We start from the raw sequence: 24,424 nt of genomic DNA on the forward strand, positions 1-24,424 counted from the left end.
AGTAATGGAAATAAAAACAAAAATATACAAGTGGGACTTAATGAAACTTAAAAGCTTTTGCAAAGCAAAGGAAACTACAAACAAGATGAAAAGACAACCCTTAGAATGGGAGAAAATATTTGCAAACGAATCATCGGACAAAGGATTAATCCCCAAAATATATAAACAGCGCATGTAGCTCAATATTAAAAAAACAAACAACCCGGGGCTTCCCTGGTGGTGCACTTGTTGAGAGTCTGCCTGCCGATGCAGGGGACACGGGTTCGTGCCCCGGTCCGAGAGGATCCCACATGCCGTGGAGTGGCTAGGCCCGTGAGCCATGCCCGCTGAGCCTGCACTTCCGGAGCCTGTGCTCTGCAACGGGAGAGGCCACAACAGTGAGAGGCCCGCATACCACAAAAAAAAAAAAAAAAAAAAAAAAAAAAAAAAGCCCAATCCAAAACTGGGCAGAAGACCTAAATAGACATTTCTCCAAAGAAGACATACGGATGGCCAAAAGCACATGAAAAGCTGCTCAACATCACTAATTATTAGAGAAATGCAAATCAAAACTACAATGAGGTATCACCTCACACCAGTTAGAATGGGCATCATCAGAAAATCTACAAATAACAAATGCTGGAGAGGGTGTGGAGAAAAGGGAACCCTTTTGCACTGTTGGTGGTAATGTAAATTGATACAGCCACTATGGAGAACAGTATGAAGGTTCCTTAAAAAACTAAAAATAGAATTACCATATGACCCAGGAATCCCACTACTGGGCATATACGCAGAGAAATCCATAATTTAAAAAGACACATGGAGCCTCCCTGGTGGAGCAGTGGTAGAGAGTCCGCCTGCCGATGCAGGGGACACTGGTTCGTGCCCTGGTCTGGGAGGATCCCACATGCCGCGGAGCGGCTGGGCCCATGAGCCATGGCCGCTGAGCCTGATTCCTAAATGTGCGTCCGGAGCCTGTGCTCCACAACGGGAGAGGCCACAACACTGAGAGGCCCGCGTACTCAAAAAAAGAACAACAACAACAAAAAAGACACATGCACCCCAATATTCATTGCAGCACTATTTACAATAGCCAGGTCATGTAAGCGACCTAAATGCCCATCGACAGACGAATGGATAAAGAAGATGTGGTACATATATACAATGGAATATTACTCAACCATAAAAAGGAACAAAATTGGGTCATTTGTAGAGACATGAATGGACCTAGAGACTGTCATACAGAGTGAAGTAAGTCAGAAAGAGAAAAACAAATATTGTATATTAACGCATATATGTGGAACCTAGAAAAATGGTACAGATGAACTGGTTTACAGGGCAGAAATAGAGACAGATGTAGAAAACAAACGTATGGACACCAATGGTGGAAAATGGTGGGGGGACGGGTGGTGGTCGTGGTGGGATGAATTGCAAGATGGGGATTGACATATATACACTAATATGTATAAAATAGATAACTAATATGAACCTGCTGTATAAAAATATAAATAAAATTAAGTTAGAAAGAAAGAAAGAAGAAAGAAATGGGTCAATGGAATGAAATAGAGTCCGGAAGTAATCACATAACATAAACATACAATTAATTTTTGACAAAGGCAGTTGAGTAAAGAAGGGGTAGCCTTTCTCAATAAATGCTGCTGGAACAAATGGATATCCATATGTAAAAAAATTTTTCTTAGTTAACTTGATCCATACCTCATGCCATACAAAAAAATTATTTAACTAAAAATGATTCATAAAACTAAATGTAAAACCTGATACTATAAAAACTTCTAGAAGAAAACATAAGGGAAAAATCCTTGTGTCCTTGGTTTAGGCAACAGTTTTTAGATATGCTACCAAACCCATTAAATAACAAATTGATAACTTGGTCATCATAAAAATTAAAACTAAAAACTACTATTGAAAAGTCACTGTTAAGAAAATGAAAATACAAGCCACAGACTGGGAGAAAAATCTTTACAAAGTATAACTGACAAAGAACTTGGAACTACAATATCTAAAGAATTTCTGGGACTTCCCTGGTTGTGCAGTGGTTAAGAATCTGCCTGCCAATGCAGGGGACATGGGTTCAAGCCCTGGTCCGGGAAGATCCCACATGCCATGGAGCAAATAAGCCCACGCACCACAACTACTGAGCCTGTGCTCTAGAGCCCGTGAGCCACAACTACTGAGCCTGTGTGCCACAACTACTGAAGCCCACACACCTAGAGCCCGTGCTCCGCAACAAGAGAAGCCACCACAATGAGAAGCCCACGCACCACAATGAAGAGTAACCCCCGCTCTCCACACATAAAGAAAGCCTAAGCACAACAATGAAGACCCAGCAGAGACAAAAATTTTTTTAAAAATTATATAAAATAAAAAAACAGAAGAAAACCATTAAGAAAATAAAAGAAGCTCTTAAAAAATCAGTATAAATAAGAATTAGAAAAATTCAGAAATGTGATAATTGGAAAAAAATAAGATTTTAAAAAGTAAGCTTACAAAACTCAGGAAAAAGAATAAACTAAAAGTTATTTCTGAAATGAAAAGTAAACTAGAATGGGGGCTTCCCTGGTGGTGCAGTGGTTAGGAATCCTCCTGTCAATGCAGGGGACATGGGTTCGATCCCTGGTCCAGGAAGATCCCACATACTGTGGAAAAACTGAGCCCGTGTGCCACAACTACTGAGCCTGCACTCTAGAGCCCACAAGCCACAACTACTGAGCCCATGCCATGACTACTGAAGCCCACGTTCCTAGAGCCCATTCTCCACAACAAGAGAAGCCACTGCAATGAGAAGCCTGTGCACTGCAGTGAAGAGTAGCCCCCACTCTCTGCAACTAGAGAAAGCCTGCACGCAGCAATGAAGACCCAATTCATCCAAAAAATAAATAAATGAATAAAAATCTAAAAAGAAAAATTTAACAGAGCCTCAGGGACCTATGGGATTCTAACAAAAGATCTAACATTCTTGTCATCATAGTCCTGGAGAAAAAGGTAAAAGAGATGAAAAAGTACTTGAATGGCTGAACACTACCCAAATTTAGCAAACCCCAAACAGGATAAAGGCAAAGAAATCCACTTCAAGACACCTCATAGTCAAACTTCTGAAACTAAAGACAAAGAGTAGAATTGCAAAAGCAGTGAGAAAGAAATGACACCTTACCTATCAGAGAAAAACAATTCGAATGATAATAGATTTCTCCTCAGAAACTGTGGAAGCCATAAAGAAGTGGCACATTTTTTTATGTGCTGAAAGAAAATAACTGTCAAGCCAGAATCCTGGGACTTTCCTGGTGGTCCAGTGGCTAAGATGCCACTCTCCCAATGCAGGGGGCCCGGTTTTGATCCCTGGTTAGGGAACTAGATCCCACATGCTGCAACTAAAAGTTCACATGCTGCAACTAAAAGAGCCCACATGATGCAATTGAAAGAGCCCGCGGGACTTCCCTTGTGGTGCAGTGGTTAAGAATCTCCCTGCCAATGCAGGGGACACGGGCTCAAGCCCTGGTCCAGGAAGATCCCACATGCCACGGAGCAACTAAGCCCATGCACCACAACTACTGAGCCTGTGCTCTAGAGCCCATGAGCCACAACTACTGAGCCCATGTGCCACAACTACTGCAGCCCGCATGCCAGAGCCCATGGTCTTCAACAAGAGAAGCCACCACAGTGAGATGCCCGCGCACCACAACGAAGAGTGGCCCCTGCTCTCCACAACTAGAGAAAGCCCGCATTCAACAGCAAAGACACAATGCAGCCCAAAATAAATAAATAAATAAATGTAAAAAAATAAGAGTTTGAATACCACAACTAAAAGAGCCCGTACGCTGCAAAGATCCTGCATGCTGCAACAAAGGTCCCGTGTGTCGCAACTAAGACCCAGCGCAGCCAAATAAGTAAATTTTTTTTAAAAAAAGCTGTAATCCTGTATTCAGCAAAAATAACCTTCAGGAATGAAGGGGAAATCAAGATATCGATATTTTCAGATGAAGGAAAACTTAGGGAATTTGTCACCAGAAAAACTACGTTAAAAGGATGGCTAAAGAAGTTATTAAAATATAAAGGAAATGATAAAAGAAGGAATTCTAGACTATCTGGAAGGAGGAAAAAACAATGGAAAGATGAAAATATGGGGGGACTTCCTTGGTTGTCCAGTGGTTAAGATTCCACGCTCCCAGTGCAGGGGGCACGGGTTCAGTCCCTGATCAGGGAACTAAGATCCTGCATGCTGCACAGCGCAGCCAAAAAATTTTTTTAAATGAGATTTTTAAAAAAGATGAAAATATGGGTAAATATAATAGGCTTTATGGGTCTTCTTGAGTTTTCCAAGTTGTTTTTGAATAATACTGATGTGGTTCTCAAAGTATGTAGAAAACATAGTTAAGACAATTATATTATAAATGAGAGAAGATAAAGGGACTTAAGGTAGGTACACTTTCTATACTTCACTTGAACTGGTAAAATGTCAACACCAGTAAACTTTGATGTGTATGTATAATGTACCTAGAATAAGGAACAAGTAATCCTTAGGAAGATAGTAAAAAACAAAAAACAGAGATATGAAGGACAGAGGGAACAAAAAGAAGACAGAAAATTAAGTGGCAGATTTAAGCCCTAACATTATTGATAATTACATTAAATGTGAATGGTCTAAATACAACAATTAAAGGACAAAGATTGATGGCCTGAATTTAAAAAGTGACCCAACTATATCTTGTCACTTCAAATATAACAGTATAGGTAGGTTGAAAATAAAAGGATGGAAAAAGATATACTAGGCAAACATTAACCAAAAGAAATCAGGAGTGGCTATATTAATATCAGATAAAGTAGATCTCAGAGCAAGAAATTTGTCAAGAACAGAGAATGATATTACATAATGATGAAAGAGTCAATCTTAAATATGTATGCACCAATCAACAGAGTTGCAAAATATGTGAAGCAAAAACTAATAGAACTGAAAGGAGAAATAGATAAATTAAAATTACAGTTGTAGACTTCAATACGCATCTCTCAACAGGTGATAAAACAAGTAGCCATAAAGTCAGAAAAGATACAGAACTCCACAGCACCATCAACCAACAGGATCTAATCATCATTTATAGAACAATGCACCCAGCAACAGCAGAATATACATTCTTTTCAATCACCAAAAAACCCACATTTACCAAGATAGATCATATTCTGAGGATCACAAAACCTCAACAAATGTAAACAAAATTGAAATCATACAGAGTATGTTCTCTGACCACAATGGACTCAAACTAGAAATCAGTAACAGAAAGATAACAGGAAAATCTCCAAACACTTGGAAACTAAACAATACACTTATAAATAAAATGAGGACGTTTCAAAGAAATTTTTAAAAATACATCAAGCTCAGTGAAAATGAAATGTTCTGGCAACCCATTCCATAATCAGGTAATTACAAGGAGTAACTTTTATTAAAAGTCAAAAAAGAATTTTAAAAAATCACAGTTTATTTCTGAATTTGAATTGTTGTAAGAACATTTTATTGATTCCAGTTGCTACTGCTGCTCTTGAGCAGTTTCTTAGAATAGTCAATGGAATTGACAGGTTAGCAATTTTACTGAAAGAAGGCAAGAAAAAATTAATGAAATAAACATATAATTTATTGTATTACTTCTCTGAACATCACTGACCCATCAAGAGTATACTCAGACATGAGCAAGAGTAATAAAATTCTATCAGGTCTGATATTTTGCCAACTTTCAGTCATATAAAAACAGCTTTACACATTTTTTTTTTTTTTTTTTTTTTTTTTTTTTTTGCGGTACGCGGGCCTTGCGGCCTCTCCCGTTTCGGAGCACAGGCTCCGGACGCGCAGGCTCAGCAGCCATGGCTCACGGGCCCAGCCGCTCCGCGGCACGTGGGATCCTCCCGGACCGGGGCACGAACCCGCGTCCCCTGCATCGGCAGGCGGACCCCCAACCACTGCGCCACCAGGGAAGCCCTTTACACGTATTTTTCATTTTTATTATGAAAGTGTATTTGTGGAAATAAGAAGTGAACATATTTTATTTAACAAATTGTAACTTGATTTATATCTTTTAAATATTTAGATACCCAGTATGTCTGTTTTTCATTTCTTCTCTTGCCCTGGGCCCAGCAGATGTTAGGGGTGGGCCTGATCCTAACCTCCTTGACCCTCAGACCCTCAGCTTCCTTTTCCGGAAAAGGAGAATAACACTCCTGAGCTCACGAATTCGGATGAACTAGGCACCTGAGCAAATATGGCTAATGTAAGTTCCCTCACTCTCCTGAGGAGGAATTCATGTTCTAGGAGTGTTTTGGAGTCTTTGTTTTGTTTTTCTTTCTTTAAAATTTTATTTTTATTTTTTGGGGTATGCACGGGAGTCTCGTGGGTAAGGAAGTGGTTGAAAACACCGAAGGGAGAGTTGTGTGATAGGGCGGGGTGGGATCGGCTCCGAGTAACTGGCTTTGGTAGTGGGAATGGAGAAGAGGAATCCCCATCCGCCCCCGCAGGAAACGCTCCAGTGATTGGAGGTGTGTGTGCTTGTGTGTGCCGGTGTGTGAGGAGAGGGTTAGCTCTGACTCCCGCAGACATCACCACGCATGACGAAGCTACTTCCCCTCACGCGGTCCAAGGCGCACACGCGCGATCCACGGCCACGCCTGCACACACTCGACACACACAGGGTAACCGAGGGTCCGGTTGCCATGGCGAGCAGGAGCGCGAGAGCCCTGCCGCCCCGCCCGCCCCCGGCCGAGCCCGGTCAACTCCATCTCTGATTGGCCGCTGCTTCCTCATTATGCAAATCATTTGCGTAGACCCGGCGGCCAGCTGCCTTACGTCATCAAACACGGGGGCTGGGGCTCGGGGCTCAGCTCCGGGAGAGCTCGGGCGGGAGCCCAGAGAGCGAGGCGCGGGGACCTGAAGCTAGACCCCAGCATCCCGCCGCTTCGGCCCAGGCCTGCCCCGCCCCCTGCCCCGCCCTTTTCCAGCCCGCCCCACCCTTTCTACGCCCCTCCATCCGGACCCCGCCCCCGGTACAGCCCCCCGCCCTCGCTGCCCGTGTCCCGCCCCCTCCCCCCCTGGCCCTCGCCACCGGTCCAGGGAGGGGACGGCGGGACAGGCGGGACCGGCGGGAGGGCGGACCGGGCGGGGATATGGCCGCGGCGCCCGGAGGGTCTGCGCCGCCCGCCGGCCCCGGCCCGCGCCTGGGTTTCAGCACCGCGGACAGCGGCGTCGGCATGAGCGGGCTAAACCCGGGTCCTGCCGTGCCCATGAAGGACCACGACGCCATCAAGCTCTTCGTGGGGCAGATCCCGAGGGGCTTGGACGAGCAGGACCTCAAGCCGCTGTTCGAGGAGTTCGGCCGCATCTACGAGCTGACGGTGCTGAAGGACCGGCTCACCGGCCTCCACAAAGGTGCGCGGGGTCAGCCCAGCCCAGCCCAGCCCAGCCCTGCCCAGCCCTGCCCAGCCCCATTCCGATTAGAGTGCGGCCCAGCCCAAATCCCAGCCTCAACCCCAACCCCAACCCTAGCTCTATCTAGAGCCAGTCCAACACCAGTCTAATACCAGCCCACTTCAGCCCAGTCTTCTTCCCAGATCACAGAACCCCCAACCCAGAATTTTCTCTCTGACATCCTCCCTCTGATCATCACTCTGGTCCCGACATGTACTCCACTCTAACCGCCAACTCCCTTCCCTTCACGTCTCACATTGCAACACTCCTCGCCTTTCAGCTGGACTTCCCTCTATCTCTCCCATCAGACATCTCAAATCCTGGAATTTGGAAACTTATTCCACCTTCTAGGTCTCTGACACCTTCAATCTCCCAAACCCTGGACCCAATCATTCCTGAACCACCATCCCTCCACCCCCATCTGGGGCCACCCCACTCAGGCCTAACCACCTTCACACACATTTTGGGCTTGCACCCCTCATTCTGGCCTCCAAGACCAGTCAACCCCCAGAACCTTCTTTTGATTCACACTGCCAACCTAAAATCTCACAGACACAAACTCTCCGCTTCTTCAGAACCCATGCCTGTCTAAGTCACAAAATCCAATTCCCCTCCCAGGAGGCTCTCAGCACCAAATTCCGCCTTCATGCTTAACAATAGCCCCAATCTCTCCTACTCCCATCCAGAATCCCACCACTGTCTTCCTTTTCTGAGTTGAGTCCAGAACTCTGATCTCAGCTGGGAACTCTAGCCACCTTGTGCCCCCTCATCTCAGGCTTCTTCTCAGCTGAACCTACGCTTCTTTTACCCTCTAATCTTCCCACTCCTGTGACACATATTTGTCCCCTCCCAATCCTCTTTATGGCCTCCTGCTTTCCCTCCCTCACAGGGTGGTCCTGGACCAGAGCCTGTGGACCAGAGCCTCAGGGTGGGTCAGGTTGAAGAGGCAGAAAGGGGTCTTCTCCCTGCCCTAGCTAGAGAGAGACGCACCAGGTCCTATCCAGCCACACCCCTTTCCTCCTGTAGGAATAGGGAGGAGGCTTGTTTACATGCAGAAAAGTCTGTCCAGGCTGGGCTGGAGTAAGAGAGCCAGAGACACATTCATACATGGGCAGGGGAAGGAAATTATTTGAGAAGAAACACCTTTTTCTCTCCCCACCTTCACCATGCTGCAGTTTCAGGGTTTGGGGAGTGGGGGAGGGTCCCCAACTATCCTCCGTGATCTTTCCAGGAGAGAAGTGGTGGGTCCTGGGTAACAGTTAAATGTACTTTCCTAAGGGCCAAGAGCTGGAAACAGGCTGCCACCTTTTCAACTCAGAGGCTTTGGAGAGTTCCTAGGCACACTAACATAGAGGCTCCAGGAAAATGCCCATAGAAGATTGGGGAGCAGCTATGAAGCAGTGCATCTTCCACCCTCCTGGGTGGGGTCATTTTTAGAGGGGCATGAAATGACAAGACCATACCATCCAGATTCCTTCTAACACAGTCCAGCTGCCCAGCTGTACATCCATCCATAGCAATTTATTTTCTTATTTTCTAGACATTTATTTCAGTATGTAAGTACAAGCTAATCTTTCTGAGCCATCTGTACAGTAAGGGAAGTGTATAGACTACCTTTAATTCTCACTCAAACACCATTGGAGTCTCTGAACTGTTCCCTCACCCTTTCTCTCTTTCTCTCTACACTTAGTTCCAATTCTTCCTGTTTTTTTTTCATTCATCTGTCCTTCAAGCCACGCGTCTCTGTCTTTTTATCCTTCATTCTTCCACTCCCTTTCCCAGGTAGTCACACAGGGCTCCTTTAGGCAGCAGCTAGGCCCTCGAGCCTTTCTGAGAGGCCCCCAGCCCTGCCCAGTTCTGACATCAGCTAATACGGCTTGGTGGCAGTAGATGGAACAGAGACGTAAGCGGAATCAGGTGTTTGGTGATTTATCCCCAAAGCAACCCACAGCTCTTGAAGGCAGGGTTGCCTTGCAAGATCACTTAGGAGGGTCTCCAAGTCAACATATTCTCCACCTTCTCCCCAGCAACAGTGATGTCCAAAAGCCAGAGTGACTCGTTTTCTTTTTGATGGCTGAGTACCACGGGGGGCAGCCACAGTGCTTTTAAAACAAGCTCAGCCTAGGAGTTTGGAGATTCCAAACCCTATCCTGCCACTTGTATACTCTCTGGGCTTCAGTTTCCCTATTGATATGATAAGAGTTTGTCCCAGGAGTTCTCTAAGGTCACTTTAACCCAATGAATGGCAGATATCCACCCACCTTAAGAGGGCAACCACATAGGAGACATTGGAGAAAATGTTCCCATTTGCCTTTGAAGTCTGCTGAGGTCTAAGTGGAAAACTGCACCACACTCCTAATGGCTTCCCACATCCACTTTCTCTTCCTTCAGTCTTTCTCCTTCCTACACTCAGAAGGCTGTTTTTGAAAACACAGACCTAATGTCACAACCCTTTAGTGGCTCTCCACTGTTCTTAGGAAAAAGTTCAAAATCCAGACTGAGGTTATAGATGAGCTGATCCCTGCACACCCCACTGGCCACTCTGCCCCTAAGTTACCAATCTCCAACCATACTAGCCTTCCATCCATTTCCCCAACACACTGAATTCTTCACTCAGTCATCATATGTACTATTCTCTCTGCTTGAAATAATCGCCACACTTTTTGTTACCTCATTAACACCCGTTTGTTATTGAGAATTCAGTGTGTTCTTTGAGACATTCCTCAACCTTGTGGAGTTAGATACATCCCCCTCATGGTCCTTTACATGATCCCCCTTAAGGCAGGAAATGTATCTGTCTTGTTGCCACTTTACCTTCAAGCCCTCATAATGTCCCACCATAATAAATATTCAATAAATCTTTTCTGAATGAGTGAGTGCTCAATGACTTTTGGAAAGGAAGAAATCTTGGCCCTGTGCTTCTTAGCAGGCTACAGGTTCTGAGGCTGGACAAAGAGAGGGTAGGACTGATCCTCTGGCTCAACCCCGACTCCTTCTCTCCCCTGCATCTACTGATTCTTTTAGAGAAGTCAAATTTGGGGCACAATAACTATTTAAGAGGCCCTATCTTGAAGTCCTGGGAAAGCTGACAGATCAAGTTCCTTGGATAGGATTGGAAGTCCCTAGAAGCTCCTACCCATAGGACACCCTTAAACCAGTCCCATCTTCCAAGCCTCAAAATTACCCCTTCCTCAGACTCAAACTAGGAGGAGGTGTTAGGAAGGAGTTCTGGGGTCCTGGGGTCCCAACCTTTCTCCTCCTCTTCTGTCTCCTCCCATCTGAAACTGAGTTGGGAAGGAATTGAGGCTGATTCTGAGAGACTTTGGGAGTATGAATCCAAAAAGGAAAGGGGAGGCTGGGGTTAAAGCTGAAGGCAAAGCTGCTTAGGGAGGTCTAACCCTAACAGGATTTATGGCTGGAGTGGGGAGGGGAGATGTGGGATTGTATTAGCATGTGACTGGGTGTGGGTACACATGTTCCGTAGGCAAGAGGCCACGAGCAATTGAGAAGGAGCCAGAGCCTGGGACACAGGCACACGAAGCCCCTCCCTTCAGAGAAGGTGGGAGGCAGAGAAGCCTTCTCAGAAGTAGTGTCCTTGTTTAAAGGAGAGTGGCCTTGAGTTTGTCAACTTAATGGGGTCTTTCCAGGAAGAGTATCTGGGGGTTTCAGGAAACCCCCTGAGCCAGCCTCTTCCTCCCCAGGCTGTGCCTTCCTCACCTACTGCGCCCGGGACTCTGCTCTCAAGGCCCAGAGTGCACTGCACGAGCAGAAGACCCTGCCAGGGGTAAGTCCACCAGGGTTGGTGGGGGGGGCGGAAATCACCTCAGGCTGGGGACATAGGCCCTATGTGCATGCCAAAGCAGCATATAGGGGCTGGGCTGGGACCAGGAACTAGAAGAAGAGTCATCTTTCCAGGAGAGGACTTACCTGTACCCTTAACAGCTACAGGTTATGTGTTATGTTCAGTCTTCTGGTCCAAAGAAACGGGCTCAAGACTCTTGGGCTAAGTGTACCACGCCCATAGCTAGGGAAGGCATTACTGTTGTGAGCTATGCTAGAGTTTGTCCATGTTGGCTAAAATCATGATTTTTAGGTGTCATTTGTCACTGGTGTGAGCATATATGCAGATACATGGAGGAGAGGCCCTGCTGGTCTGGAATCCCACTTCCTCCAGTTCTAGGGTCCTTGGTGCACTTCCCTCTGGTCCTCTTCCTGTAATGCTTTTTGGGGTGTCTTGACTCACCAAGATTGCTTTCCCTCCACACCCCAAACACACAGCTAAAGTTAAGAGAGATCTGATTCCACAGGCAGCTAGGCTACTGTGTATCAGTGGCACTTGATATGGCCTTGGCTAATGGCTAATCACTGGACAAAAGGCAAAGTGGGACCTACTGTGGAAGGAAGAAAGTGGTGATTGTTAGGAACTAGTGTGGGTTCACCAAGAGCAAGTCATACTACACAGCCTCATTCTTTCTTGTCCAAGGAGTGATAATGTCTAGAACAAGAATGCTATTCAAATGTCCCAGGCAGGCCAAACATGGGACACATATCCACTTCCAGGCCTCAGATTTAAGAGGGTCACTAGCCTACCATAAAGAGACTAGGATGGGATGGGAACATAAAATACATCACGGAATGATAATTTGAAGAATTGGGGATATTTAGCTGGAGAAAATAGGGTTTAGTGGGGGCTGCAATAGGGAGGCATCATAACATAATAATTAAGGATACTAGTTTTTTGAGACTCACAGACTGGATCTGAATCCCAGCTCTGCCATTTACCACTTCTGTGTCTTCAGATACATTACTAGAAAATTTCCTCATCTATAAGGAGTAGGTTATACTAACACTTAGCTCTCTGGGCTATTGTGAGGATTAACCGAGGCTTAGCAAGTGCCTGGCACAGAGTAAGATCTTGATACATATTACTGTTGGGGTGGGTAACCGCTTTCACATCCTGAAGAGGGATTTGGTTTCCTATGGGTGGCCTCACAGAGCAGTGGGGTATAAAGAACAGATGCACTAATTTCAGCTCCGTGTAAAGAAGTCATTTCTCTGAATTGGAGCTCTCCAGCCATAAGGCAGGCTTTACTTAGAGCTGATCAGGCTGTCATTGGGGTGTCAGATCCTAGAACCAATCCTTGTAATTGAAGGAACTTGAGCCTCGCTCTTGAAGACTCAGTGTCAAGTTAACACTAACTTATCACCCTCGCCAATCCTCTGTATGCAGGCTCTGGAGTCAGACAGACCTGGGTGTCGATCCAAGCCCCACCACTCACTGACTCTATGACCTTGAGCAAGTCTTTACCTCTCTAAGCCTAAGCTTCCTCATCTGTGAAATTGAACTTGTAGGGTTGTTATAATAATTAAATGAACTAAGTCATGTAAAGTGCTTAACACAGATCTTGGCAGACAATCAGTACTCAATACAGGTTAGCTGGTGGTGGTAGTGGTAGTAGTAGTAGTAGTAGTAACAGCAGCATTACTAGGGGTAATAGTAGAAGTCATTACTCATCCAACCTTGGGAGTAAATGACTTCTGTCACTAGAACTGAGTCAATGATACGAACAGTAACACTCCACGTGGGAAACATCATGGTAAAGGTGCAGAGACAAGAGGAACAGATGGGTGTGAAATGAGGCTGGGAGTGTAGAGGAGGGGGCCCTCATGTGAGCAGGGGCCAGACCAGAAAGAAGATCCACAGAGGGCAGTGGCTGAAGAGGAAACTTTGAACTCCAGGCTGAGGGGTTTGGACTTTATCCTGAAAGCAAATGAAAGGCACTGAAAAAATTAAGATGAACTTTGGGAGAACAAATCTCCTCCTTAGGGACTTCCCTGGTGGTCCAGTGGTAAAGAATCCGTCTTGTAATGCAGGGGATGCCAGTTCAATCCCTGGTCGGGGAACTAAGATCCCACATGCCGCGGGGCAACTAGGCCTGCACGCCACAGCTAGAGAGAAGCCCGTGCACCAGAACGAAGAGCCTGTGCACTGCAATGAAAGACCCCGTGTGCCGCAACTAAGACCTGATGCAGCCAATAAACGTTAAAAAAAAAAAAAATCCCCTCCTCAACCAGCCACAGGGCTCCACAAGAGACGGGGTACCTGGGGTACTCTATGAGGCTGAGGGCACCTGAGATAAGGACAGTGAAGCCCTACACTACTGGGACAATTTCTGGGAGAAAAAAGAGAAATAATAATAACTAACGTATATTGATACCAGACAGTGTTCCTAGCACTTTACAGGTTCAAATTCATTTAATTCTCTATGAAGAAGGTATTGTTATTGGCATTCCCATTTTACAGGTGAGGAAACTGAGTCATAGAAAACAAGTGACTTGCCCAAGGTCATGTAGCTACTAATGGGAAGATGTGGGCTTTGAATGCAAGTAGTCTGGCTCCAGAACTGATTCACTTAACCACTGCACTGTTACCTGAGCCAAGCTGGTGGCAGATAGGGGTCTAAAGTTCTGGAGGGGATGGTGACTGGGTACATCTGCCCCCTCTCACCCTTTCATCTACAGGCTTCCAACATGGCCTGACTTCCTCTTGTACTGCCAGGATTGGCTTGTTCACCCTCCTCAGCTTAACAAAGTGAAAATTAATATTTAATTATTCTCCTAAATGAAAATCGATGGCCCTGTTGGCCAGCCCCAGCAATGGCCGAGTCATCAATCTTTCCTCTGGGCCTGCCAGGGGCAGCAGTAGCTTTAGTCACCTGGCCTCAGGCCCACCAGCATGGAGAGGAGGGTGCCCAGCTCTCTGTAGGCACTGGGTCCTGGGCACACCTGCCATCTGCTGGAGAAGCAGGGACAACACTTCAATCTGGACTCTGACTAGAGGCAGGCAGGACTGTCGCTGTGGGACTAGGAAAGGCTGTGTCAAACCTAAAGAGAAAGCCTGAACCGCTAGGAGAAATGTCATGTTATCTGCTGGACTGGGACCTCCCCCCGGCCCCCCTCCATGAGCTCCCTGCTAATTTCTGTCACCTATCAAAGCTTGACTCCCTACTCAGGACTTCCTGCAAACCTCAGTGGTCTGTCCCATCTTCTACAGCTTCTTCCCCATGAAGCTAGAGTTACTTCTTTCAGCCTCACTTTAGGCTCCAGAATCCACCTGAAGAAAGTGAGGCCCAACCTCAGCCCCACCTTCTGGGATTCAGAAGGTTCCCTCCTGCCCCCGCACTTGTCTCCCTCCATGTTCATGCTCTCCTTTCCCCTGGGCATCCATCCCTTCAAACACCATGAAGGAGACAGACATAACTGAGTACATTTGCTTTTGCAGGTTGTGCCCTGCACAAAACAGCTTGAGGGGAAAAGGCAAACAGGGCCTGAAATCCAGCCATGCTCTATTGACCAAGCCATGCACATTATCACAGGACTGTGTCAGCCCAGAGGAAGGGGGACATTTTTCCTAATTTGCCCACAGGGTTGCCTCTTTGTAACTCACACAAAGGCACTGTATGTGCTAGCAGCTGCCCAGTGCATGAGGTGGCGCCTTTGCCCTCAAGGAGCTTCCAGCCCAGAAATAACTTGTTGCACCTCAATGGGGTTTAACCTCTGGGCACGTAGAAGCAGCATCAGGGGTGGAGAAGGAGGAGATGCTTCACAGGCGAGATGCTGTCTGAGCTGAATCATGATCATGTTTGAAGGCCTAGAAACCTAAAACACAAAAGTGTCTTCTGGAATTCTGGGGACAGTCAGGGAAAGTGCCCAGCAAAGATGTCTACGGCTCCAAGTGAATGGAGAGTATCATGCATGTTGGGCAGCACGGGAGGCAGGACTAACAGGTTTTGGCTCCCAGTCTTAGGATCTCGGGCTTTACTGGGCGGCTTGCAATGGGGAACTGTGGGTGGATTTTGAGCAGGGAAGAGTGAGGGACTGGTACCGAAAGATCACTTTGGCTACAGCGTGAATGCTGGGGTGGAGAGGATGCAATGCTGGAGGCAGATGACCCTCTGGAAACACTTGCTGAGGGCATGTGAGTGATGATACTGGCCTGGAGCTGGGGTTAGGGTAGGAACGGAGAGGACGGATGGACTTGAGAACTATTTAGGAAATCCATATAGATTCTAGAACGAATGGGACTTGGCAGTGGGTTGAATTAGAGGAAGGGGGTGAGGTAGAACAAAGTACTGAAAATGGTGGTTTCCTCTTTATCTGCTCCACTCTTTCTTGCACCCATGACACCTCTCTTAGACCCATCAGTAGTCCCTTCTTTGGGGAGGTTCCAATAAGCATTCTTCCCATGGTGAGGGGAAGGGGCTGAGGGCATGAGTGCTGAGTGGAGGGAAGAGCTGTGATGAGGACAGAAGAGTGTGAAGAGGGCAGTGTGGACCCCAAAGGCAGGAATTTTTGGCAAGTCAAGCAGGGAGAAGGGGTAAGATCTTGCCTTCCCTGCTGCTTATGGGGCAGAAGGCCTAGGACCCCGTACGTGTCTGTCCTGCCTCTGACCTTCTCCACTCCACTGCTTGGAGTAGGTTGTCCTCTCCTCTTTCTGACATACTCTCCCTTGATCTCCCCTCCAGGGCTGGGCCCTGAAGCAGAAATGTGCCTGGACTTGGGAAAGCCTCAGGGGAATAGGTGCCCAGCCAAGGGCAACAGCTCCCGTGAGGTCCCATGACAAGTGCTTGGCCAAGGAAGCAATGCCCTCTTTTCTTCAAAGGGGAACAGTGATTCCTTGACCCCGCTTCCACACCCCTCCCCTGGCTGTGGCAGGAACGAGGCAGGGTAGGGTTGCCCAGGTAGCTCATGTGGGCAGCTCTCTTTCTCCTTTAGCCACACAGAACATACCTAAAAACCGGGTGTCCTCCCTAACCACTCCCCAGTGGAGACTGAAGGCCCAGAGCCTGGGGACCATTCCTCTTCTCAACTCTGTCATCACCATCTTGGGCTCCTCCCCTGAGGACTTCCCCTGCACCTCCTAACTCCCAAATTACCAACTTCCCCAACACCTAAGCCATAAGCCTGAGAGTCAGCCAAAATTCCCTCCTCTCCCTCAGTCCCCACATCCAATAGAACTTTAGTCCAGTTCATTCTTCCTGAACATCCCCTGAATCTGTCCGTTTCCTTCTGCCCTAGTCCAGGTCACCCTCACCCTCACCTGTATCACTGATCCTCCTGCCTCTAATCTTTCCCTTTCCAATCCTTTCTCTGCATAATGACAGCTCACGGGATCCTTCATAAGACAGATCCCTCCCCTACTTAATATCCTTCCCTGGATCCCTATTGCCTTTGAAATACAACAAAGTCAAAGTTCCTTGTCATGGTTTTCACAACCTGCCCTGATCTGGCCCCTGCCTACCCTTCAATTTCATATCCTTCCATTTAAAACCCATACAAACAAAAACAAACAAACGAAAAATTTATTACATCTGGTGCACCTACTAAGACCTTGCCTTTGTCATTTTCACCACACCCCTTCAAGGTGGGATCCGGAGTCCCCTTTTACCAGTGTGGATACTGAGGCTCAGAGACCTTAAGGAAGGTGTCAGTGATGGAGCCAGGATTTAAACCCACATCTATCTGACTTGGCAGCAATCTGTACTACCCTAGCTCCCTCGGTGTCAGGTGCCCACCAGAAAACCCTTGCTTCTTCAGACTTGCATCTCCCTCTCCGTACCCCAGACACCTGGAGTGTTCAGCCTCCAGCCCCACCTCTCCCACGATCTCCACATGGCCCAAATGACCCCAGTGCTGCAAGACCCAGCTCAAACCCTGCCTCCCCCATGAAACTTTCCCTGAGCCAGCCTCTCCAGCTGGAGTCAGCCTCTCCCACAGCACTTTGCCTTGCACGCCTCCCAAGGTCCTGGTCCCTCTGTGCCTCTTTATTTGTGTTCATGTCTTAAGAACGGAGCTGAGTGACACAATGCAAAAATCATGGACTTCAGTGTCAGGCAGACCTGGAGGCAAATCCCAGCTCAACTTACCCACCATGTGATCTTGGACAAGTGATTTAACCCCCCTCAGCCTCAGCTTTCTCATCTATACTATGGGAACAATGGCACTATCTTGCAGAGTGGTCGGAAGGAATTTAGAGACAATGTATGTAAAGTGCCCCAGGAAGGGCCTGGCACATAGTGGGCTCTCTGGAAATGGTGGCATTATCTTCCCCTCTTATAAGCCTTTGAGGACAGGGTCCTAGGGTCATCGCTGTCTCCCCTGAAGGGCCCAGCCCAGGGCTCTTCACAGAGTTCTGGACATACTGGCAACATGCCTGAGTGGTGGAAAGTCTAGGTGCCCAGCCTCTGAGACCTGGACTCTGCCAGGTCCACGTGGGACATGTATGTACCACCTAATGCCCACTCTCCATCAAACAGTGGTGGAGAGGGGGAGGGGGAAAAGGGACATCCTCCAGAGCACCGATGAGCTCCACCTCCCCAGAAACCCAGCCGGGGAGGCAGCCGCCATGGAAACCACTGCTGTTACATGTGCTCGTCACTCTAGGCTCCAGTGAGAAATTCGTAGGATCTATTTAAGAACTAATAAAATAAGGATGGTCTTGCTCACCCTCACTGCCCCCCACCCCAGGCTTCTACCCTTCTGCCACACTCCTCCCTACCTTTCCTGCACCCCCCCTTCCTGACCCCTTATCCCCTCATTTCCTTCCCATCTCCCCCAGTATTTCTCTCTTTCCTTGCCCTGTGTCGGTCTGTCTTATTCTCTCATCATTTCTGTCTTCCTATGTCTCTTCGTCTCTCCCTGTGTCTCTGCTCTCCATGGCTGTGTCTTTTTTTTTTTTTTTTTTTTTTGCTGTACGTGGGCCTCTCACTGTGGTGGCCTCTCCTGTTGCGGAGCACAGGCTCCGGACGCGCAGCCTCAGCGGCCATGGCTCACGGGCCCAGCCACTCGGCGGCATGTGGGATCTTCCCGGACCAGGGCACAAATCCGTGTCCCCTGCATCAGCAGGCACAGTCTCAACCACTGCGCCACCAGGGAAACCCGGCTCTGTCTCTTGGTCTCTCCTCCACAGTCACAGGTGGCCATGCCCAGGGACGGGTCCTGTCCTCCTGGTCCCTGGTGCAGGCCATCCAGACCTGTCCAGCTCGCCCTGATCTCCTTGGATTGATCTGTCACCCCTCTAGACTGCAGCCCGAGTCCTGTCGGTGTCTCGGCCCTCACCCACAGCCTGGTACACTGCAGGTGCTCCACCACCAGCGGGTGGGTGTGTAAGAGCGCATAAGAACCTGAGCCCTGGGTGGGAGGGGGATTGCTCTGGTTCAGGCTTGGCCTGTTTTCCTTTCCTTTCCTTTTTTTTTTTAAGCCCTCCCCCCACCCCTCCCCCAAATTTGATCCAAAGGAAATTGCTCAACTGTGACTGCCAGGGCGTTACTATGGTTACTAGGTAGCACTTGTGGCTATGGTAACAGGAAGCTGCCTGTTGTCTCGGCAACGAGCACACTGGTAGGGGATGGAGTGGCCCCTGATTGGTGCAGAAGCATTGCATTTCCTGAGGGGAGGGGGTCAGATCATCACCTTCTCAGGCCAGATGGCCATCAGTACCCCTTCCTCCATGAACAGGAAGGCTGCTCTTCTTTCCTTCCGGCACTCAGCTGTCTGCCCCCCCAACAATAATTCCTCACATCCTACGCATCCAGCTCTTGGCTGTTTACAAAGACCTTTTGCGTCCCCATTATGTCATGTGATCCCCACAACACCCATGAGAGGAAGGTGAGATGGGGATTCAATCGTGAATTCTCTCAGGGTGGTTGGGGGAGGGGAGTGGGTGGGGTATATATGGAAATCACCTAGGAGCCTTTACAAATTATACAATCCCCCAACTTAAGAGTCTGATATGGTTCCCAGGTGATTCTTATCTACCCCTGATCAGGGAACCCCTGAATTAGAAGGTGAAATTGGTTGGTGGGGGAGGGTATGGAGGGAGGAGTCAAGCTGCTTTCCAGGTTTATAGCCTGGATGACTGGATCAGGTTTGGGCAAAAAGATGAGCTCTGGTTTGGGTGTGTTGAGTGGAAGATGCCAGTGGACTTTCTAGGCGGGGTGTCCAGCAAGAAGCTGGGCACATGGGTCTGAAGCTCAGGAGGGAGGTAAAGGCTGGAGACGCAGAGCTCTGAGTCATCACTGTGGGGACAGGAGCTGAGGCTGTGGGTGTGGATGAGATTAGCCAGGAAAAAAGGGAAGAGTGGGATTACTCATTACCATCCTCATTACCAAGGATGGTGCCCTGGAGAACTCCAGCATCCTCAGGGGAAGGGGTCCCAGGGAGGGGACTGAGAGGGTGAGGGTAGAAACTATGGTGACATAGAAGCTTGGGGACGGTTTTTCTCATTTGACAAGTTGAATCTGAGAGAGGATGGCTTACTCGAAGTCATACAACCATTAAATGGCAGAGTTGGGGGTAGATGGCCCTAAATCTGATTCCCAGATTGTTTAATCTAAGTGACACATAGAAGTATATTCTCAGTTTTAGACACAGAACACACATCTGCCCTACTACCCAATTCCTCGCACCCAAAGCCTTTAAGGAAGTCCAGGAGCCAGAGGGACAGGCCGCACTTGGTCCCTACACAGAGCCAAGGCAGGAGAATCTTTTTGACCTCCACAGTCCCTCCTCTGCTTGCCCCTGAGCTTCCTATCGCCTAATCCTTCAGGCTTCAGCACCTTCTAAATTCCTGCCTTTAAGGGATGAATCTTGGAGAAAATCTATAATCCCTGTGTGAGAGTGGTGGGGTGTAGAGTTCAAAGGGGTGAGGGATTAGATCCTGAGGAGTCCAGGGGTGGAGAAGCCGGGGCAGGGCCAGGCAGTCACGCTGATTGGGTGTGTTGGTCCGATGTCTTTCAGATGAATCGTCCCATCCAAGTGAAGCCGGCTGCCAGTGAGGGCCGAGGAGGTAACTTGCCTGCCTGCCGAATCTCAGGGTATCATCCATGTCGGGGATGGTGGGCCCACTTCTGGAGTCAGGCCTACCTAGGGTTTATTACTAGAGCCTCCCTGGGTAAGGGGGGCAACTAGGGAGGGACCAGATTATTTAGCACCAGACAGCTCAGCCATCCCAGGTCAGACTGAAGAGGGATGGGGTCCCAGCATCCCCAGACCCAGAAGAGGCAGGAGACAGAGGCTGGACATAGAGGAAGGGAGTTCTTGCTACCTTGCCCCTGGAGAGAGTTCATTCCTGTTTTAACAGGTGGAACTTCCAGGTTTGTTTGAAGAACCAGGTTAGAGTTATTCTCCTTTTCCAGATCTTCTGATTACAGAGAACTCAGTCCAGTCTGGGTTGGAGCCATTCATTCCTTCATTTCAGTTGCCTTGGGAAAAAGATGAGGCTCGTAAGACAGATTTTGTAGGCCATATTAAGGAACTGAACTCTATGCTGAGGACCATGGAAAGTCTTCAAAAGTTTTTTTTTTTTAGCTGCACTGTTTCCTAGTGCAGAAAGACTAATGCTCCTGAAGAACAGGAGGGTTTGAGAGCCTGTGCTTTTTTTTTTTAATCTTTATTAGAGTATAATTGCTATACAATATTGTGTTAGTTTCTGCTGTACAACAAAGTGAATCAGTTATATGTATACCTATATCCCCATATCCCCTCCCTCTTGCGTCTCCCTCCCACCCTCCCTATCCCACCCTTCTAGGTGGTCACAAAGCACCGAGCTGATCTCCCTGTGCTATGCAGCTGCTTCCCACTAGCTATCAGTTTTACGTTTGGTAGTGTATATATGTCCATGCCACTCTCTCACTTTGTCCCAGCTTACCCTTCCCCCTCCCCATGTCCTCAGTCAATTCTCTATGTCTGCGTCTTTATTCCTGCCCTGCCACTAGGTTCATCAGTACAATTTTTTTAGATTCCATATATATGCATTAGCATACGGTATTTATTTTTCTCTTTCTGACTTACTTCACTCTGTATGACAGACTCTAGGTCCATCCGAGCCTGTGCTTTTTGACAACCAGCTGAGTTCTGGCCGGCTTCCATACTGGAAAAGCAATACTAGCTTCTGGTGTCAGTTCTTGGTGTCTTTCTTGCCCTTGGGTGTTAAATCATTCCAAGAAATCTGCCTGGAGCCCTCCCTGACATTTGCGGACTCCCTCTTAAATAAGACTTTCTCCTGAGGGAGACGCAAGAGGGAAGAGATATGGGAACACATGTATATGTATAACTGATTCACTTTGTTATAAAGCAGAAACTAACACACCATTGTAAAGCAATTATACCCCAATAAAGATGTTAAAAAAAAAAAAGACTTTCTCCCCACCTTAGGGAGGTCAGCCATGGCTTTTTATTAGGTAAAAGAAGCTGCCCAAGATCAGGGAGAGAATGGAGCCCAATTGACAGACATTTATTGACTCCTAATAATTCTGCACATCCTCTCAGACTTCAGGCTCAGTGTCCACACCTACGAGGGACTCTAGTAGCTTCATAGCTCCATTGTGGAGTTCTTTCCTCCAAGAAATCCATTCTTCCTCCTTTTAGATTTTCTGATTTTGGTCTTTGATTCTCCACTTCTGGTCAAGATGTTATCATCCCACTTTGTCTTAAGGAGATATTTCCAAGCTTCCTCCCTCTCCTCCAAACACAAATCCTCCTTTTCCATCTCATTCTTTCCAGACTGGTTTTTGAGAAGTTCCAGGCTGCATACCAAACCTCTCGTTCACTTGTCCCAAGAATTTCTGCTTCTTGGGAAACTGTTAGGCATCAGGGCCAATGTTGGCCAACTTCTCAGCCCTGCCCATGAACACTAGACAGCTGAGAGGTCACCTGAGAGTACTTGAGTGAGCTAAGAAGTAGACAGATTGGGCTGTAGTTTGTTCAACCATCCAACCAATATCTTTTGAGTAACTTACTCCACATTAGGAATGCAAGGCAGACCTGGCACCTGGCCTCATGGAGCTCTGGAGCTATAAGGGGATATAAACAGTAAAACAAAGCTATCATCCAGTGTGATCAATGCTTTTCAAGTCCTGGGGGATTGAAAAGCATTGGGGAAAACATAGGGCACCTTAGTCTGGGAGGTCAAGGTGGGCTCCCAGAGGTGGTAATATTTAAGCTGAGATCTCAAGGATGAACAAGAAGTAGTCAAATAGAAAAAGGAGGAGCAAGGGAGCAAGTATTTCAGGTGGAGGGAAGAGCATGTACAGAGCTCAGAAGAACATAATGCAACTTGGAGTCTGGTTCAGGAACTAAATCCAGGATGCTGGGGGCACGCTTGCTGCTTGGAGTCCAACACCTCTTGCCAGGGTGAGGGCCGCTGCCCAAAGGAGGCCTCCACGCTGATGATGCTTCTGCTTAGTCTAGTCCAGATGTCTTGGTCATCTGGGCTCCCAGCAGTGGCATCAGCATGAGTTTTATCATTTGCCTCCCCGTTTTTGTACAGGTTTTTCAGGTGTAATAGCATTGACATATTCTGTACATATGGCATTTCACCTCTACACCTGTTCAGATTCCGAGCAGCTCAAGAGAGCAGGAAAAGAAAATCTAGCTGAAAAGAGCTCTGCCTGGCAGTAGAATTCATAATTTTAGTAGTTATGTATAACATGGCTATTTCTTGACAAGTGATGGCTTTTTTCTTTCTTAACATCTTTATTGGAGTATAATTGCTTTACATTGCTTAAGTGATCGCTTTTAAAGAGCATGTACTCCAAAGGCATCTGTGGATAATCCTTCTTGCAGTTTTGGATGACCAGATCTCTCAATTCTTTCGTGTTCCCACTCAAAATCACCAAATGTTCCCTGATACACATTTGGGAGACAGGAGGCATATGTACTAAGTCTTGCAAAACAGCTGGGTCTTTACAATTTACAAGTATTTTACTACCAACTGATCTGTGTTAGATACTAATCAAAAGGTGTTTCTTCTCTTCAGTGCTATTATATATCTCTTCAAAAGTGAGCTCAGGGCTTCCCTGGTGGCGCAGTGGTTGAGAGTCCACCTGCCGGTGCAGGGGACACGGGTTTGTGACCCGGTCCGGGAAGATCCCACATGCCGCAGAGCGGCTGGGCCCGTGAGCCATGGCTGCTGAGCCTGCGCGTCCAGAGCGTGTGCTCCGCAATGGGAGAGGCCACAACAGTGAGAGGCCCGTGTACAGCAAAAAAAAGAAAAAAAAAAGTGAGTTCAGCTCTCTGCTGAATTGTAACACAAATTAATGCTTTAGAAACTCAACTTTTAAAATGGTATTGAATTTGGTTTTGAAATGTAACATTTGACACCAATGTAGGACAGCTTGTCTCATTCAAGTCTTATCTCTGTTATCCCAAACATTCTATAAACCTTCAGAGTTAATGGTCACACCTGCCCTGATACAGTTAAGCCTTTGAGCTTGCATATTTTAAAATTATTCCTGAAATTAAATCCTTTGTTTACAGTTGATTAATAATGATTTTTACATCTGACAAAAATACTGGTATCAATGCAGGCATAATCAAGGGGGTATCAAGGCAAACGTAATCTTCCAAAATTTTGCCATTTTTTTTCTGGAAGGGATTATTAGATTTTTCTTCCCATAAAACAGGGATCACTACTCAAATGCTATAGGAGCCAGGTAAGGAACCCTAAATGGGTGAGACTGTCATGACATAATGAAAGTTTCTGTTTTAATTATATTAAATTATATTAAATGTTGGCAACTAATTCAATTTTTAAAAGTGGGCCAGCATTGTGACAGCCTAACTAAACCTATCAGGTTTGCTTCTTTGGTCCAAAGACTGCCATTTTCTTTCCCATCTGCCATACAGGAGTATTCTATTATGTACACATGCATGAGCTTTTTGACAAAAATAGTTACTTTACATTCTATCTCTTGAATTTTCATGCCAATGCAACAGAGTAGTATTACTCTTATTTTTAATCACTAGACATGAGGTTTGTGGTTGAAATGACCTATGTTTTATTTTCTTATAACTTCTATTATAGGTCTGTTTTATTTTCACTTCCAGCCAATGTTGTAGAAATCAAAGTGTTAGCACAGCAGGGGAGAGCCTGAATAGAAGTAAAATTGTTTTCATTGAAAAAAAATGTTTAAAGCAAATTTA

The 24,424-nt window shown here is 47.0% G+C and overlaps 1 protein-coding gene across 1 annotated transcript in view; it reads left to right on the forward strand.

The window, feature by feature from the left end:
- Positions 1-7,033: 7,033 nt before the first annotated feature.
- The window catches only part of CELF6 (CUGBP Elav-like family member 6), a 30,833-nt gene continuing 13,442 nt past the window's right edge, over positions 7,034-24,424 (forward strand). The window contains 4 exon segments of the mRNA XM_079912274.1: positions 7,034-7,402; positions 11,143-11,225; positions 20,240-20,289; positions 20,291-20,316. Coding sequence (XP_079768400.1) covers positions 7,141-7,402; positions 11,143-11,225; positions 20,240-20,289; positions 20,291-20,316 — 421 coding nt within the window. The 5' untranslated portion in view covers positions 7,034-7,140.

Source organism: Stenella coeruleoalba, assembly GCF_951394435.1.
Source record: "Stenella coeruleoalba genome assembly, chromosome: 2".
Classification (NCBI taxonomy): domain Eukaryota; kingdom Metazoa; phylum Chordata; class Mammalia; order Artiodactyla; family Delphinidae; genus Stenella; species Stenella coeruleoalba.